General features: G+C 44.1%; 1 protein-coding gene across 1 annotated transcript in view; it reads right to left on the bottom strand.

Moving 5' to 3' along the window:
* LOC106570299 (endonuclease/exonuclease/phosphatase family domain-containing protein 1) overlaps positions 1 to 18,198 on the bottom strand; it is a 31,875-nt gene that overhangs the window by 11,837 nt on the left and 1,840 nt on the right. The window contains exon 2 of the mRNA XM_014142466.3: positions 4,719 to 4,770. Coding sequence (XP_013997941.1) covers positions 4,719 to 4,770 — 52 coding nt within the window. The remainder of the gene's footprint in view (positions 1 to 4,718; positions 4,771 to 18,198) is intronic.

The following is an 18,198-nucleotide window of genomic DNA, read 5'->3' as shown; positions in this document are numbered from 1 at the left end:
AGATTTAGATGCACTATTGTAAAGTGGTTGTTCCACTGGATATTATAGGTGAATGCACCAATTTGTAAGTCGCTCTGGATAAGAGCGTCTGCTAAATGACTAAAATGTAAATGTAAAATGTAAAATGTAAACTACAAGACAGAACAAGAAAACAGTGACCACGACTGCTACACATGCTTAGAGTGACTAAACACTGAAAAATGTCAACTGTCAGTAAATATGCCAACTCAAATTGCTGCTTTAGTCATAGTGTCATAGCGTGTGGTGTGTGATGCTGCATCACAGATGGACAACTCATAAGATGTGTTGACCATATTTGCAGAGATTAAAGGTAAACAAATGACAGAAACCAATAGAAAGCCAATCAAATAATGTATTTGTGTTGGGGGCTTGTCCAGTAGTAGTGCCATCACCCCTGGAGGCAGCAGTTCAATCTGCAATTACAGCCTGGAGTCTTCTTGGGTATGATGCTACAAGTTTGGCACACCTGTATTTGGAGAGTTTCTCGCATTCTTCTCTGCAGAGCCTCTCAAGCTCTGTCAGGTTGGATGGGGAGCATCGCTGCACAGCTATTTTCAGGTTTCTCCAGAGATGTTTGATCAGGTTCAAGTCCGGGCTCTTGCTGGGCCACTCAAGGACATTCAGACTTGTCCCGAAGCCACTTCTGCGTTGTCTTGGCTGTGTACTTAGGGTTGTTGTCCTGTTGTAAAGTGAATCGTTGCCCCAGTCTGAGGTCCTGCGAGCTCTGGAGCAGTTTTTCATCATCTCTCTGTACTTTGCTCCGTTCATCTTTCCCTCGATCCTGACTAGTGTCATGACGTTGGCCTGTTGGGGAGGTTTATGACCCCCATAAATACCTTTCCCCTTTTTCCTCTCTCTACTCTACTTATGTGACTATTGAAAATCCCTTTGTTAACATAGAGTCTGGTAACATCAAAAGGTGGGAAACAACCATATTTCGGTAATCCAACCAGTTGAAAATATGCATTGGTACTTAATGAATATGATGTCAGTTCAGTTGGTGTCTGAGACATTATTACTGATGACAGGACGACAAACTGCATCTTGGAAAGTCTACACATTATAGTTATCAGATTCACATGGAATTGTTGCACAATTTAAATGTTTAAATATGAAACTATTTGTGGAAAGATTAAATGTAATTTTAGCTTCTAAAAGGAGAGAATTGGTTGTCATAGAGTAAACTCTGCTCACTCAGAGGCCCCGCCCAAGTAAACAGACATTGCTTGTAGACTATGAAACACGTCCTTCTCTTCACCACTATATAAACCCGTTGACGAAAATCTAACTTCCTGTTCCGAGGTCGTGAGGACGACGGTCTTACGTTAAATGGGCTCAGATAATAACCTAACTAAATTATCATCGTGTTCAATGTGAAGGTGATGATCGACACGCTGAAATGATGAATTTCGACTATACCATCCAGAATATAGCACAAGCTTAAAAGTATGGCAACTTGGTATGAAACGTTGAACTCTTACTCACTCCAGAAGTGACACCTCCTAGCCGTTGAGTTAGCAGCAGCCGCTGTAAACGTGGGCTAGGAAAGGACGGACGATGTATCCAGTCTAACAAACAACGATACTACAACGTATCCAGTTTACCACCAGAGACATTCTTCAGAGCACAAGAGATCCATGTTGGACAACCCGGGCCTTCTATCTACGACCAATGTACCGAAGCACAGCTCAGAGTAAATATTTATTGCATTTTCCTTTTTCAAATGGGCAGTTATTTAGAATGCATAAGATACTGTATTTACAATAGCATAGCTGCCTACGGCCCAATAGAGACACTCAAACCCAACACCCTCTTTGTAACCAGCCATCATATCTGTTCCGTCCGCTAGGGACGTTTTCCTTTATGACATCATTTGTAATCCATGTATGATCCATTCTGTGTAGATGTAATTCTGTGTGATTATTTAGGTATTTAGTAAATAAATAATTAAACCAAATTTTGTATTGCTGATTCAACTTGTTAGCCAGGGTTCGTGAAGATAACCAAGAATTTACAACTTTCAGATGAGACTGAATAAGGCGAGGATTAAATATTGACTGCTACGATGTAAAAGATTACTAGGTCTTTAAGGGTTTATTCGGAAGATAACAGCTCTATAAACATTATTTTGTGGTGCCCCGACTTTGTAGTTAATTACATTTACCTGATTAGCTTAAATCAGGTAATATTAATTACAGAGAAATTATTTTAGAGAATAGCATGTCATATCACTTAATCTGGCATAGCCAAAGACACGACACTAGTCTCCCAGTCCCTGCCACTGAAAAACATCCCCACAGCATGATACTACCACCACCATGCTTCACCGTAGGGATGGTGCCAGGTTTCCTCCAGACGTGACACTTGGCATTCAGGCCAAAGAGTTCAATCATCAGACCAGAGAATCTTGTTTCTCATGGTTCATGAGTCCTTTAGGTGTCTAACTCCAAGCGGGCTGTCATGTGCCTTTTACTGAAGAGTGGCTTCCTTCTGGCCACTCTACCATAAAGACCTGATTGGTGGAGTGCTGCAGAGATGGAAGAACCTTCCAGAAGGTCAACCATCTCCACAGAGGAACTCTGGAGCTCTGTCAGAGTGACCATTGGGTTCTTGGTCACCTCCCTGACCAAGGCCCTTCTCCCCTGATTGGTCAGTCTTGGTGGTTCCAAATTACTTCCATTTAAAAATGGAGGCCACTGTGTTCTTGGGGACCTTCAATGCTGCAGATATTTTTTGGTACTCTTCCCCAGATCTGTGCCTCGACTCAATCCTGTCTCGGAGCTCTACGGACAATTCCTTTGACTTCATGGCTTGGTTTTTGCTCTGACATGCACTGTCAACTGTGAGACCTTATATAGACAGGTGTGTGCCTTTCCAAATCATGAACAATAATTTCAATTTATCACAGCTGGACTCCAATCAAGTTGTAGAAACATCAAACATGATCAACTGAAACCAGATGCACCTGAGCTCAATTTTGAGTCTCATAGAAAAAGGTTCTGAATATTTATGTAAATAAACTATCCGTTTTTTATTTGTAATAAATTTACAAGAAAATCTAAAAACATGTTTTCGCTTTCTCATTACGGGGTATTACATGTAGATAGATTATCCATTTAAGAATGAGGTTGTAACGTAACAAAATGCAGAAAAAGTCAAGAGGTATGAATACTATCTGAATGCACTGTATGCATCTACAGTTCGATCTTGTTTTGTCTGATTATAGGGGGAACTCTAAACTGGATGTTATGAAACCATTATGGCCTATTTATTGCCTTACCTCCCTAATCTTACTACATTTGCACACACTGTATATAGACCTTTCTATTGTGTTATTGACTGTATGTTTGTTTATTCCATGTGTAACTCTGTGTTGTTGTATGTGTCACACTGCTGAGCTTTATCTTGGCCAGGTCGCAGTTATAAATGAGAACTTGTTCTCAACTAGCCTACCTGGTTAAATAAAGGTGAAAAAACAAAAAAGTAATTTCAGTTTGGAATTTTACCTAACATTCAATTTGTGGAATTTCATTGGAGAGTTAAAGAATCCCTGCAGGGAGTTGATGAATTAGTTGGGGAATAAGACAAGGAGGACAGATGTGATGTTAGAGCAGCGACAGAGTCTCTGACAGCTTGCGTAGCCTTTGGGTTTGGACATAGTGTGAATTCAGAACCGTTCACACTTCGTGACTCACTGACTGCCTGCACTGCAGAGATAAGAGGGAGGGAGTGAACATTTTATCTGTGGAAGACGAGTGGAAAGAGGAATCGATGGATAATTTCTCTTCATAGAGCAAACCTCCTTCCCTCCGCCTATATTTTCCTCTCAGCTCCTTTCCCTCATCTCTCTTTAGAGAGGACCTTTCTCTATGTAACTCTCTCTGTGAGACAGCAGCTCTGCCGACCTAGTTCTCTCTCCAGGAGTACATCACATGCGGTCTCTCTCTCCCTCGGTGTAAACTATGTTCTATTTTAAGGCAAACATTTAGTGTGTGAACTGTGAAGCCACTCTCCTGTGCTTTCACCGCTATAAATAAGTCAGTAGTTGCTACGGTAGGTGTGGAGAAAGGGAGAGGGTCTTCTTTACGAGTGCGAGGAGATAGAGGTGGGGGACACTGCCCTGGTATGCTGCTGTATACCGCTAGAATATCTGCTTCTCCATTACTGGATGTTATGTAATGTTGCCAACCCATTAGAGGCCCTCTATGCACATCTGTGGTCTACTTTGGTATCGAGGTCAGGAGAATGTAGCTGTGGACAGAATCAGAGAAGGTCATATCTAGGGGCTGATGTTTGGTGAATATGCACTCAGTTAAATGGATAGACGTATAGATAACAGATCAGATCTAGTCTGAAGATCATTTGTGTGTTTACAAGTAAATGTTGGCCAGTGTCTAGATGATATTGGTGTTTATATCAGTGCTGGAGCAGACTTTTAGTAACAGCTGTGTGAGTGTGAGAGAGGGAGAAAGAGAATTACGCTTAATTGAGAAAGAACAGAAGGTTAAATGGGTGAGAGAGACAGCAATCGAGGGAGGATCGCTACATGTTTTTACTGTCAAGAGCATCTCATAATTATCACGAACATAAAGATGATCTGTACTGGTGGACTAATAGGTACACAGAGCTTTGCTCCCCAAATCAATAAGAAATGCTATTTTATCTAGTAGGTGAAGTAAGGGATTGCTACACTGTACCTTGTCAAGGGCCTCCTGATCTACCAGGTCTTGGACTGCCAGTAACTTGATGCTGGAGAGAGAAAATGGGACAGAAAGATGGTGTAAGACACATGGATGCATCAATAAAACAGTGGTGATTTAATCTCTGTTATCCAAGATGACTTTTGTGTTATTATTAGCCATATTATAGGGTAGCACACACACACACACACACACACACACACACACACACGTTCTGGTAATAGAGAGAGGCCAATGCATTATTTACACAACAACCACAAAAGTTATGAGTAAACACAGAGGGCCTCCGTCCACATCCAGGATGCTCCCGTCTCTACAACACATAACATGACTCATAACATGAGTCTTTTCCCCTGAAGCACCATGTGATTAGCTTCAATGGCTGCGTCTGAAATGGCACACTATTCCTTACATAGTGCACTATACACAGCGGCTCTGATCTAAAGTAGTGCACTATGGAATAGGGTGCCATTTCGGATGCATGCAAATCATTTATTATGCAGAGAATAGCAGAGGGTGGAGAGGAGACTGAACTACGGGTGGCAGGTAGCCTAGTGGTTAAGAGCATTGGGCCAGTAACTGAAAGGTTGCTGGTTCGAATCCCTGAGCTGACTAGGTGAAAAATCTGTCTGTGCCCTTGAGCAATTACAAAAATAAAAATGACAAGCCCAGGAGATGTTATATACAAACACATTGGTGCAGAGATAGCATGGAACCTACTTTATCTCGTAAACATTCATCCATTTACTTTCTAATTGTTTTTCCAGCCCACTAGTAAGCGTAATAAAAAAAGGGCAAAGCACTATTCTCTCCCTCTGTCTAGGCCACTATCTCCTCTCTCTATATCCTGCTGTACACACACTGTTTTCATGTCTCCCTCACTGCTGTCTATTAACTAAATGAGCAAACTGAACATTCCTCATTCGTTCACTGACTCATTCAGACTTGTTTAAAACGAATAGGCCCCAGAGAAACCTCATTTGATAATGGGATTTATAATTGTTTTTATCTTCAACGGAGGGCTTAGACTATGGACTACAGTTGTAACAGAAGAGGTATTTCACAGATGGGATAACACACACACACACACACACACACACACACACACACACACGTTACATTATGTCCATTATGGAAATATTTCACAGCGCCTCCTCACGTTTTACTGCACATCTTCAGGCTCCAATGTCGACCAGGTAGTGTTTTATGGCCCCGTCCACAGTATTGATCAAGGCTGATTAACTTTAATTAGATAATTACATCTACGGCAGTGAAAAATGAGACTCCATTTCTCTGGGCTAAAACATGTAGTCTAGTGTATTTTATGCCTATTGAAGAAGCTCTCTATGTGCTAGGTACTCTCTCACACACACACACACACACACACCTAGTAATCCTAAAAAGAGGCAGCGAAATGAGGTTGCATAGGCAGGGGGGTTTCTATTTGTGAAACGCTGCTGCAGAGGCCACCACAAGCTTAGCTCCACGCCGATCATTAAAAAAAAGAGCCTTTCAACAGATTGCATTCTTTCATAAAGTATTTGTGAAACTGGGCCGGTTACATGGTGGGTTGCTGTGGCCCACATGTACTCCATGAATGGAGACAATATGTTGGGATAACAGTTATGATGTAACACACAATCACGATATGTGGCAAATGTCGGTGACCGTAATAATAACGGCCTTAAATGAGTTGGTTCTGCGTAGTTGTGATAGACTTATGTCATGTGATGCAGCAAAATGTTGAGAAGGCGTTGGCTGAGGGGATGTTTGTCACAACATAATTTGTGGTCCTACAAGATGGTGAGTGGCCAACCACACAGATTCAGTCAGGCTTCACAATGGTGTATTATTCAAGCCCATACCTCCTCCCTCTCCCCTTAGTACGCTGCCCACATTATCCTTTTGCAAGAAGCACCATCCTCAATTAGCATTTTCTGCATCAGGGCAATCAATCAATATGGAGGTCTGAGTTGTGGTCTCTACTTCACCTGGTGCCAGGTCCCATAGGTGCTCACTCCACCTAGCTGCTGCACTGGGCCCTCAATCACTTCACAAGACAGCACCACCCACAGGGCAGTGGACTCCCTTTCTCTACCACCACCCAACAGCCTGGGGAAACGTTTCTCACGTTAGGCCCCTCACCCCGCAGATCCATAACGCTGTGGAATCTGTCATCTTCACCTCTCGACTCCTCAACCTTCACAGTTAGTTCTGGAACCAGGGATCCAGTACATTAATATAAACTCAGCAAAAAAAGAAGAAAAAACGCCCTTTTTCAGGACCCTGTTTTTCAAGATAATTCGCAACAATCCAAATAACTTCACAGATCTCCATTGAAAAGGGTTTAAACACCGTTTCCCATGCTTGTTTAACGAACCATTAACATTTAATGAACATGCACCTGTGGAACGGTCGTTAAGACACTAACAGCTTACAGACGGTAGGCAATTAAGGTCACAGTTATGAAAACTTAGGACACTAAGAGGGGCCTTTCTACGGACTGAAAAACACCAAAAGAAATATGTCCAGGGTCCCTGCTCATCTGTGTGAACGTGCCTTAGGCATGCTGCAAGGAGGCATGAGGACTGCAGATGTGGCCAGGGCAATAAAACAGGGAGACCGGACGGACAGCTGATCGTCCTCGTAGTGGCAGACCACGTGTAACAACACCTGCACAGGATCGGTACATCCGAACATCACACCTGCGGGACAGGTACAGGATGGCAACAACTGCCCGAGTTACACCAGGAACGCACAAGCCCTCCATCAGTGCTCAGACTCTCAGCCTATTGCGGAGAGGCTGGACCGAGGGCTTGTAGGCCTGTTGTAAGGCAGCTCCTCACCAGACATCACCGGCAACAATGTGGCCTATGGGCACAAAGCCACCGTCTCTGGACCAGACAGGACTGGCAAAAAGTGCTCTTCACTGACGAGTCGCAGTTTTGTCTCACAAGGGGTGATGGTCGGATTCGCGTTTATCATCGAAGGAATGAGCGTTACACCGAGGCCTGTACTCTGGAGCGGGATTGATTTGGAGGTGGAGGGTCCATCATGGTCTGGGGCGGTGCGTCACAGCATCATCGGACTGAGCTTGTTGTCATTGCAGGAAATCTCAACGCTGTGTGTTGCAGGGAAGACATCCTCCTCCCTCATGTGGTACCCTTCCTGCAGGCTCATCCTGACATGACCCTCCAGCATGACAATGCCACCAGCCATATTGATATCCTGCAAAACAGGAATGTCAGTGCTCTGCCATGGCCAGCGAAGAGCCCGGATCTCAATCCCATTGAGCACATCTGGGACCTGTTGGATCGGAGGGTGAGGGCTAGGGACATTCCCCCCAGAAACGTCAGGCAACTTGCAGGTGCCTTGGTGGAAGATTGGGGTAACATCTCACAGCAAGAACTGGCAAATCTGGTGCAGTCCATGAGAAGGAGATGCAATGCAGTACGTAATGCAGCTGGTGGCCACACCAGATACTCACTGTTACTTTTGATCCCCCCTTTGTTCAGGGACACATTATTCCATTTTTGTTAGTCACATGTCTGTGGAACTTGTTCAGTTTATGTCTCAGTTGTTGAATCTTATGTTCATACAAATATTTACACGTTAAGTTTGCTGAAAAAAAACAGTTGACAGTGAGAGGACGTTTCTTTTTTTGCTGAGTTTAAATCAGGAGACAGACAGGACAGCTAAGCCTAGACTGATTTTCTAATTCTAGCATACAGCTCAGTCACTGTGGATGTGACTGGAGAAGTGGACTGGAGACCTTGCGACGAGCAGGATTCGTACCCTGCCACTCTCTACTCCCAAACACGTCTCAAACACAGTAGGTTGGCTGTTTTCCAGCAGTTATTATTGAACATTACACAACACTGCTGTTGCATCTGTTCTGACTTTGACCCATTATGCAACGCCGCATCTACTAATATAAGTAGAAGGGAAAAAATAAACGTGTCAACGTTAGCCTCTCGGTCTTCTCTGCTAGGGACGGATGAGGTGGTGGTTCACAGGAGCACCCAGTCCATAAAAAGAGGGAGGGAATGACATGAAGAGCATAAACGAGTGAAGGCAGGGATGACCGACGAGACTAAACTGATAAGAACAGACAGCAGAGAGTCCACCCAGAGATAGTCTCCTATTTCAGTAATATATCGACTGATAGTAAATGGAGACAAATTATTACATATTGTACTATGGACCCATTTGCAAAGGAACACTCCATAACCAGCACTTGAACTTTTTTTAGCTGTATTGGTTGTGGTCTTCAAATGGTTTGATGCTTTTGCTTACCCACCACACTAGAGCTTCCACCCTACCCTAAAACCCTAATTCTTTCATAATAGATTGTGAGAGAGATCTTGACATCTCTGGTCTCCAAACAGGAACTACGCAATCAGAGATAGTGAACACAAACAGGTCTGGAGCCAGAGCTCTCTAGGAGGGTGACAACAGCCGTTCCCTTCCTCTTCTCGAGGTGTGATCACACAATGTGAGGCTACAATAGAAAGCCTCTGGGACTCCACTGCCTCCTTGCACTGACCACGGGTGACCTGGCCACAGCGCACACACGGGGCCTGATGCTAGTGTGACCACGACCTTACAGGAGTGTAATTTACACACACAGTCAAAAGTTTGGACACACCTACTCATTGAAGTGTTTCTTTATTTTTACTATTTTCTACATTGTAGGATAATAGTGAAGACATCAAAACTATGAAATAACACGCATATAGTCATGTAGTAAGTGTTAAATCAAAATAAATTTTACATTTGACATTCTTCAAAGTAACCACCCTTTGCCTTGATGACAGCTTTGCACACTTTGCATTCTCTCACACAGCTTCAGACCCCATGACTTTTTCACATTGTTACGAAACAGCCTTATTCTAAAATTCACACCCTTTACTCAGTCCTTTGTTGAAGTACCTTTAGCAGCAATTACAGCCATGAGTATGATGCTACAAGCTTGGCACACCTGTATTTGTGGAGTTTCCCCAATTCTTCTCTACAGAACCTCTCAAGCTCTGTCAGGTTGTATGGGGAGCGTCGCTGTAGAGCTCTTTTCAAGTCTCTCCAGCGATGTTCAATCGGGTTCATTTCGGGGCTCTGGCTGGGCCACTCAAGGACATTTAGAGACCTGTTCCGAAGCCATTCCTGCGTTGTCTTGGCTGTGTGCTTAGGGTCGTTGTCCTGTTGGAAGGTGAACTTTCACCCCAGTCTGTGGTCCTAAGCACTCTGGGGCAGGTTTTCATCAAGGATCTTTGTACTTCGCACCATTCATCTTTCCCTCGATCCTGACTAGTCTACCAGTCCCTGCCGCTGACAAACATCCCCACAGCATGATGCTGCCACCCCCATGCTTCCCCAGATCTGTACCTCAACACAATCATGTCTCGGAGCTCTATGGACAATTCCTTGGACCTCATGGCTGGGTTTTTGCTCTGATATGCACTGTCAAATGTGGGACCTCATATAGACAGGTGTGTGCTTTTCCAAATCATGTCGAATTAATTGAAATTTACCACAGGTGGACTCCAATCAAGTTGTAGAAACATCAAGGATGATCAACGGAAAGAGGAAGCACCTGAGCTCAATTTCGAGTCTCTTAACAAAGGGTCTGAATACTTATGTAAATAATTTTTTTTTTTTTATTATACATTTGCTAAAATTTCCCCCCCAAAAATGTCACCATGCCATTATGGGGTATTGTGTGTAGATTAAATAAAATGTTTTCCTCTTCAATCAATTTTAGAATAAGGCTGTAACGTAACAAAATATATACAAATAACAGGATAGCGTGTTCAAAGTCCTCCAATCCTCACTCAATTCTCCTCACAGCTCGACAGGATAGGCAGATTAACAAATGCACCCTGTCAACGATTAAGGCAAGCACCAAAAAAAACATTACAAAGAATGAGTAAAGGGCTCTACTGCAATGTACAAACAAGTGAGAGTGTGCACGCGCGCACACACAGAATGAAAAAAAGTTGGAGGGGGCTTGCAGCAAAGGTCATAAAGATCCACACTGCATCAGAGAAGAGGGAGAGCTGAGTCACACTATATACGGCTCAGAGAGAAACTGTAATCCCTCAATGTCATTACAATGGAAAAAAAGAACCACTGTCACGCAGAAACTTAGAATGATTTACTTGGGTAGGAAATCTACTGTAGACGTACGCACACACGCGCACTGAATACACAATGAAGGAAAACAGTCTGTACCTCTCAGATAAGAGTAAATCTGATAACACTGATATAGTTTTGTAACTAAAATTAATGAGCTGCAGCACGAAGGTCACCTTGGAATAATCCTGTCTCAGAGTCTACTGTACTAGATAGTGGTGTATCAGTGTAGCTTGGTTTTTAGGTCAATTGAGAACCAGTGCAATACTGGTTTCAAGGCCGAGTGTACCAGTGTAAACTGTTACAGGAGGGACTGGGAATGATGGCTCCTGTCCTGGTACTGACAGAAGCAGTGTTTTCTGGGCAATGCTTCTCACACACAGTCTGTTGCCACAAACTGCTGCGCTGATGGAATTTTCCACCAGCACCTTCTCCCTCTGGAGCTTGCGCTGAGTGTTTTGAGCACACACACACACACACACACCACACACACACACACACACACACACACACACACCCACACACACATACATACATACATACATTCCTGTCAGCGGCGACCTCCCCAACACCACCGCTCATGACCTCAGCATCAATCCTGTCACACACACACACACACACACACAAAACACACTGACAGGGGTGAGAGAAACGGTGCCTCTCCGATAGCTCCAGATTTCATTGGGATGCACAGAGGGTGTGTACCATTGCAGTAGAGTCCAGCACATAGTCATGCTGTCTGTTTTGACAGGGGGACCTGCTGTTGCGGGTGAGATGTAGATGTGGCCTTCCCTTCATGCACTAGGACAGGGATTAACATGGTAAGTGGCAGGCAGGCAGCGCCAACACCTGCCTTTAACATAAATGATCTAAAAACGCGTAAACTCTGATTTTGTTACAATTTTCACATCTGTTGTAACTTAGACCCTATTTTACATTGGAGGTATTTGTGCTGTGCCCACCAGTGGCTCTTGAATACAGGGTTCTGTGTTTTTTCAAGAATGTATAAAATATAGTTTGACAACACTGTTTGTAATCTTTTAAATGATATCAAACTCAACCATTTATCTTTTGCAGTGATGAAGGCATGGATGTCTCATGGTAGGGTATGCAAAATGGGTCAACTTTGAGGACCTCCATCCTAAATGTTTTGGCATTCAGGTCTTAAAAATCCCTTTCTGACCACTTCTTCCATGGATAAATATGTATGGAAAGAACATAATGCTTCAATATTAGACGCGAGAGAACACAGTTGATCTGTAATACCAGTAATCTGTTCAGAAGTGGAGAAGATCTTGTCCAGAGATTGTGTGGTGATGGGAATCATTGGATGATTACATTACAAGACTGATCGACTGACCTTTGAATAGCTAACTAGATACGCTGATCCGATTTTCCGTTATCAGATCATGTCCATTCAGATGAACACAACACATTGTTTCTGTTATTGGGTTGGTCGAATCGATTTATATCAGAAACACTGTCAGGGTTCTAATGACAAACCTCACTAACCATGAAAATCAGAAGACATTCCAACAGGTATCTAATCCACACCCCTGTCCTGAGTGTGTCAGACATGCCTTGGGGTGGAGGAAGTCGTTTTTTTAAAGGGATGATTGTATAGAAGTTCAGACTGCAGTGAAAGCAGTTGTTCGTTTACCCTCACTGTAAAAACAAGAGTGGATTCCTCAGTGCATCAAGTCAGTTCAGACCCACTTAAACCTTGGAAGTCCTTTTTCACTAACCCTGTAGAGGTTGACCTAGAGGGAGAGAGAGTGTATGTTTAGGGCAGCATGTGGGTTTGTTTTCCCTAGAGCTGTACATCCACGGTTAACCTATGTGGTTTCTCAGTTTTGACTACTTTATGTCCAAATCTCATTTCCACAATAGTTATTGCATAACACTGACAAATATCAAATCCCCAACCACTAGCTCAACAGAAGAAAGAAGTTGCCTCATGACAAAGTGAAAAAATTGCACAAATCAATATCGCAATGCATGGCACTCTACCGATCTTGCAAAACTGACATTACAGCATTTCTGTGGCCTACCGTTCCCTCGCCTACCATTCCCTGACAACATAGTACACAGAGAGGGTATCCCTGGAGTCTGTCAGCAATACAGCTGTTCAACATCTTAGCCAGACTACTTGTTTTTCTTCTAGAGATGAGTCAGCTGTGTGTCAGCAGCTCCATTCTACACATCCTCTATACTGCTGAACTGAATTAACCCCCTGCTAGCCTATAGTAACCTCCCTATCCCTGTCATGTCCCCGCTAGCCTATAGTAACCTCCATATCCCTGTCATGTCCCCGCTAGCCTATAGTAACCTCCATATCCCTGTCATGTCCCCGCTAGCCTATAGTAACCTCCATATCCCTGTCATGTCCCCGCTAGTCTATAGTAACCTCCATATCCCTGTCATGTCCCCGCTAGCCTATAGTAACCTCCATATCCCTGTCATGTCCCCGCTAGCCTATAGTAACCTCCATATCCCTGTCATGTCCCCGCTAGCCTATAGTAACCTCCATATCCCTGTCATGTCCCCGCTAGCCTATAGTAACCTCCATATCCCTGTCATGTCCCTGCTAGCCTATAGTAACCTCCATATCCCTGTCATGTCCCCGCTAGTCTATAGTAACCTCCATATCCCTGTCATGTCCCTGCTAGCCTATAGTAACCTCCATATCCCTGTCATGTCCCCGCTAGCCTATAGTAACCTCCATATCCCTGTCATGTCCCCGCTAGCCTATAGTAACCTCCCTATCCCTGCCATGTCCCCGCTAGCCTATAGTAACCTCCATATCCCTGCCATGTCCCCGCTAGCCTATGGTAACCTCCATATACCTGTTATGTCCCTGCTAGCCTATAGTAACCTCCATATCCCTGTCATGTCCCTGCTAGCCTATAGTAACCTCCATATCCCTGTCAAGTCCCTGCTAGCCTATGGTAACCTCCCTATCCCTGTCATGTCCCTGCTAGCCTATAGTAACCTCCATATCCCTGTCATGTCCCCGCTAGCCTATAGTAACCTCCATATCCCTGTCAAGTCCCTGCTAGCCTATAGTAACCTCCCTATCCCTGTCATGTCCCTGCTAGCCTATAGTAACCTCCATATCCCTGTCATGTCCCTGCTAGCCTATAGTAACCTCCATATCCCTGTCAAGTCCCTGCTAGCCTATGGTAACCTCCCTATCCCTGTCATGTCCCTGCTAGCCTATAGTAACCTCCATATCCCTGTCATGTCCCTGCTAGCCTATAGTAACCTCCATATCCCTGTCATGAGCCCTGCTAGCCTACGGTAATCTCCCTATCCCTGTCATGTCCCTGCTAGCCTATGGTAACCTCCCTATCGTGTCCCTGCTAGCTACTTAGCCTGATGGGGCCACTTCCCTTAGTCTACGTCTGTCTCAGCCAGGGACTGGTAGCAGGAAGACCAACCGCTCAGCTGACTCATTACACAACTCCAAGGGTGTTCCTCTCCTCCAAGGCTGCGTCAGGCCAGGGGCGGTTCTGGACCAGTGCCCCTGTGACAACAATTTTGTGGCCCCCCTAAATGTGGAGTATGAAATAACACATTTTTGCTATCGTTCTTTTTTTACATCCGTTATTAGATAGTGGCAACGATGATGATTCTGAACATGGTCTTTTGCCTGCTAATGCCTGCAATGCAGTGAAGAAAACGATATGACAACAATAACGTCTAATGTAACTGGACCTTCTAACAGTACAACTGGCCCCAGCTTGGCCCCCCCAGTTGAAATGGTCTAGAACTGCCACTGCGTCAGGCGGGTCGGCACTGGTTTACGATTGTCTGTCTAACCTTTGGTTCCGCGTGCTGCAGCACAGAGCAGAGGAGTTCATTGAACTCCAGTGACTCGCTCCCTGTACTAGCTGGAGGCAGGCCAAGACAATCCAGCTCAGCCTGCACTGTGAACTCAAGTATCAGCCCTGCTGCCTGCCTGCAGCCTGTGATCTTTCGCTCCACAGCTCAGCGCTAAGCAAACAGACAACACCCTCTCCAACTCCCCTCACTACACCTCCCTTTCCCCTTCTTTCTTCCCTCGCTCTATTCCCATCCACCTTCTCACCCTCCCTTGCTCCCATTCTCTCCATCTTCCCCCATTTCCCCCCCTCCATCTCCCGCTCCCTTTGTTCCCTCTCCTCTCTGCACGTCGATGTCCCCAGCCAGGACCCCCACCTACAGGCTGACAGAACACAGGAAAAGGGAGGGACAGTCAGGGGAACTATCCTAGCTTTGAAAATAGCTTTCGCTTCCAAACCTGTACAGAGGAAGATGGGGGGGGGGGGGGGGGGGGGGAGTATCTGGGGTCAAAGTACTGTGCTAACGGTGGTCAAAATCATTCTGAAAGGGGTTTGTTTTCTCTGATTGCTGTGCATGTAGGACTTTCAGTTTTGCATTAGTAGGTGTGCATGTGGACATGTATAACTATACTAGTGGGGACCAGAAGAACTCACAAGAAGAGTAAACAAAAACTTGAACAAGTGGGGTCCCCTCAAGGAAAAAGGGTATTTTTAGGCTTAGAGGTTAGGTTTATGGTTAGAGGTTGGGGAAAATAGGATTTTCAATGGGAATCAATTGTGTCCCCAGGAGTTTAGTAAAATAAATTAAGTGTGTGTGTGTGTCAGTGTACTTTTTTTAGACTAGGGTGGGGCAGTATTTAGTGTTCTTTATATTAAGCGACAGACACGAGGGGATCATGTGCATGATGACAGTACTCTCGTGATAGATTGGATTTGGGACTGCATGTAAGATTTGACTCTGGGTGCCGAAATTACCATGACAGATAAGACACGTTCTGACAGTAGCAGATTCAGGGGCAGCCCACTCATTAGGGCGTTAGGGACGGGCCCCCACTTGTGATTGAGCCCATTTTTATATAGAAAGTGTACAAAACATTATGAACATCTTCCTAATACTGAGTTGCACATTCTTGCCCATTCACCCTCTGAATGGTATACATACACAATCAATTAATTCATTGTCTCAAGGTTAAAAAATATTTTTTTTTACCAGTCTCCTCCCCTTCATCTACACCGATTGAAGTGCATTTAACAAGTATCATAGCTTTCACCTGCTCAGTCTATATCATGGAAAGAGCAGGTGTTCTAAATGTTTTGTACACAGTATATATTATATAATTCATGGATTTTGTTTTAAAATGCTCATAAAAGTGCAGTAAATGTGTATATTTTCCTGTTTCAAAAAATATATATTGTTGAAAACATGCTGTTCAGCTACTACTCTGCCCCTCAGGGACTGCCAGCAGCAACAGCTCTGCCTCCATGGGTGCAGAGGCCATGCGAACATTGCTTGGTGGGGTTTTCCAGCTATTTGCTATGATGGGGAACTGCCCCAATGAAACTGCAGGATTTCATAGCATAAATTATAGCAGCACAAAGTAAATGGATGGTCCTGGGGCACTCAGATGTGCATCCGTTCAGTCAAAACGTATGGCTCTGCTCTAGTCTCCTCTTCCCAATGAGTCTCTCATATCAGACGGCTTACTTCCGAATACACCTACTCTATCAGGTACAGATGGCACTAAACAAAAAAGGTAATTGTAATTAACTTGTAAATAAATAAATCATAACAGTTATGGGAGCCTGGGACCAGATAAACCGGACAACTATATCCAACAAGAGTGGAAGGACAGAGGGATACACTATCTAGAACCTTCTCTATCTAGAACGGATCTGGTAGGACACAAACAGCGTTAAAACCGGGTGTGTCACACAACCTGATCATATTAATTAGACAGCAACACTAGTTTTGAGAAACATTGAGAAATAGTTTGGTAGATTGTTTGGGTCAAATTAACCAGTTATCTACCTGGTAGCTTGCTAGTTCTCCCTCATGCCAATTTCAAGACTTTCTAAAACTAATTTCTAACTCGAAAAATATGAAGTTATTTCAGAATGAAAGTTAGCTGGCTAGCGCATGATGCTTTCTGATATGTTAGCTAGCTATCCCCAGTTCGATAAAGTGTTTTCACTTATTGCATCTGCATGCTTGTTGCATTCTCCCTGATGCATGAGCTCGTTCGTTCGTGAGCTGGTAGCTCATTCTATAATAGTATAGTCAAATCTGTTCAAAACAGTGGTCATTTTGTTTTTGACATGCAAAAGTCAAACACGTGTATTTAAGCTGTTGTTCAAATGCACAGATCACTTCATACATTTTCTCAAAAGACACTACCGGTAGATCAAAAACTTGCCATCATATTTCTGTCATGCTGCTTTGTTGACAACTCCAACCACCTTGCGCCCCAGGAATTCAGCCAATCATCGGCCGCCACGACGTTTCTGTCGTAACACCAGGGATAGTTTCAGTCACAAACAGTGTGTCGGTGTGTCCTAACACCACCTGGGGAGAATGTGTTCCCCTTTCACTGAGGAGGGCCAGGAAGAGCTTCTATACTCACTGCTGCATCGCACTTCTCTCTTCTGGGGGTTATATAAGACAACCACCTGAACTAAACACACAGTCTACTGGGGATGTCATACCCACCAGTGGCGGTTCTAGACCATTTCAACTTGGGGGGGGCCTTGCTGGGGCCAGTTGTACTGTTAGAGGGGCCAGTTACATTAGACGTTATTGTTGTCATATCGTTTTCGTCACTGCAATGCAGGCATCAGCAGGCAAAAGACCATGTTCCTAATCATCATCGTTGCCACTGTCTAATAACGGATGTAAAAAAAGAACGATAGCAAAAACTCATTAGATAGCAAAAACGATCTTTGTCGCCATGTGCAGCTGCAAACCGTAGTCTGGCTTTTTTTATGGCGGTTTTGTATCAGTGGCTTTTCCTTGCTGAGCGGTTTTTCATGTCGACATGGGACTCGTTTTACTGTGGATATAGATACTTTTGTACCTGTTTCCTCCAGCATCTTCACAAGGTCCTTTGCTGTTGTTCTGGGATTGATTTGCACTTTTCGGCACCAAAGTACATTCATCTCTAGGAGACAGAACGAGTCTCCTTCCTGAGTGGTATGACGGCTGCGTGGTCCCAAGGTGTTTATACTAGCGTTTGTACAGATGAACATGGTACCTTCAGGCCTTTGGAAATTGCTCCCAAGGATTAACCAGACTTGTGGAGGTCTACAATTTTTTTCCTGAGGTCTTGGCTGACTTCTTTTGATTTTCCCATGATGTCAAGCAAAAGGCACTGAGTTTGAAGGTAGGCCTTGAAATACATCCACAGGTACACCTCCAATTGACTCAAATGATGTCAATTAACCTATCAGAAGCTTCTAAAGCCATGACATCATTTTCTGGAATTTTCCAAGCTGTTTAAAGGCGCAGTCAATTTAGTGCATGTAAACTT

Source organism: Salmo salar, chromosome 14 (genome assembly GCF_965601325.2).
Source record: "Salmo salar chromosome 14, fSalSal1, whole genome shotgun sequence".
NCBI classification, from domain to species: Eukaryota; Metazoa; Chordata; class Actinopteri; order Salmoniformes; family Salmonidae; genus Salmo; species Salmo salar.
Note: the sequence above shows the minus strand (reverse complement) of the source record. Positions and strands in the feature narration are given on the sequence as shown.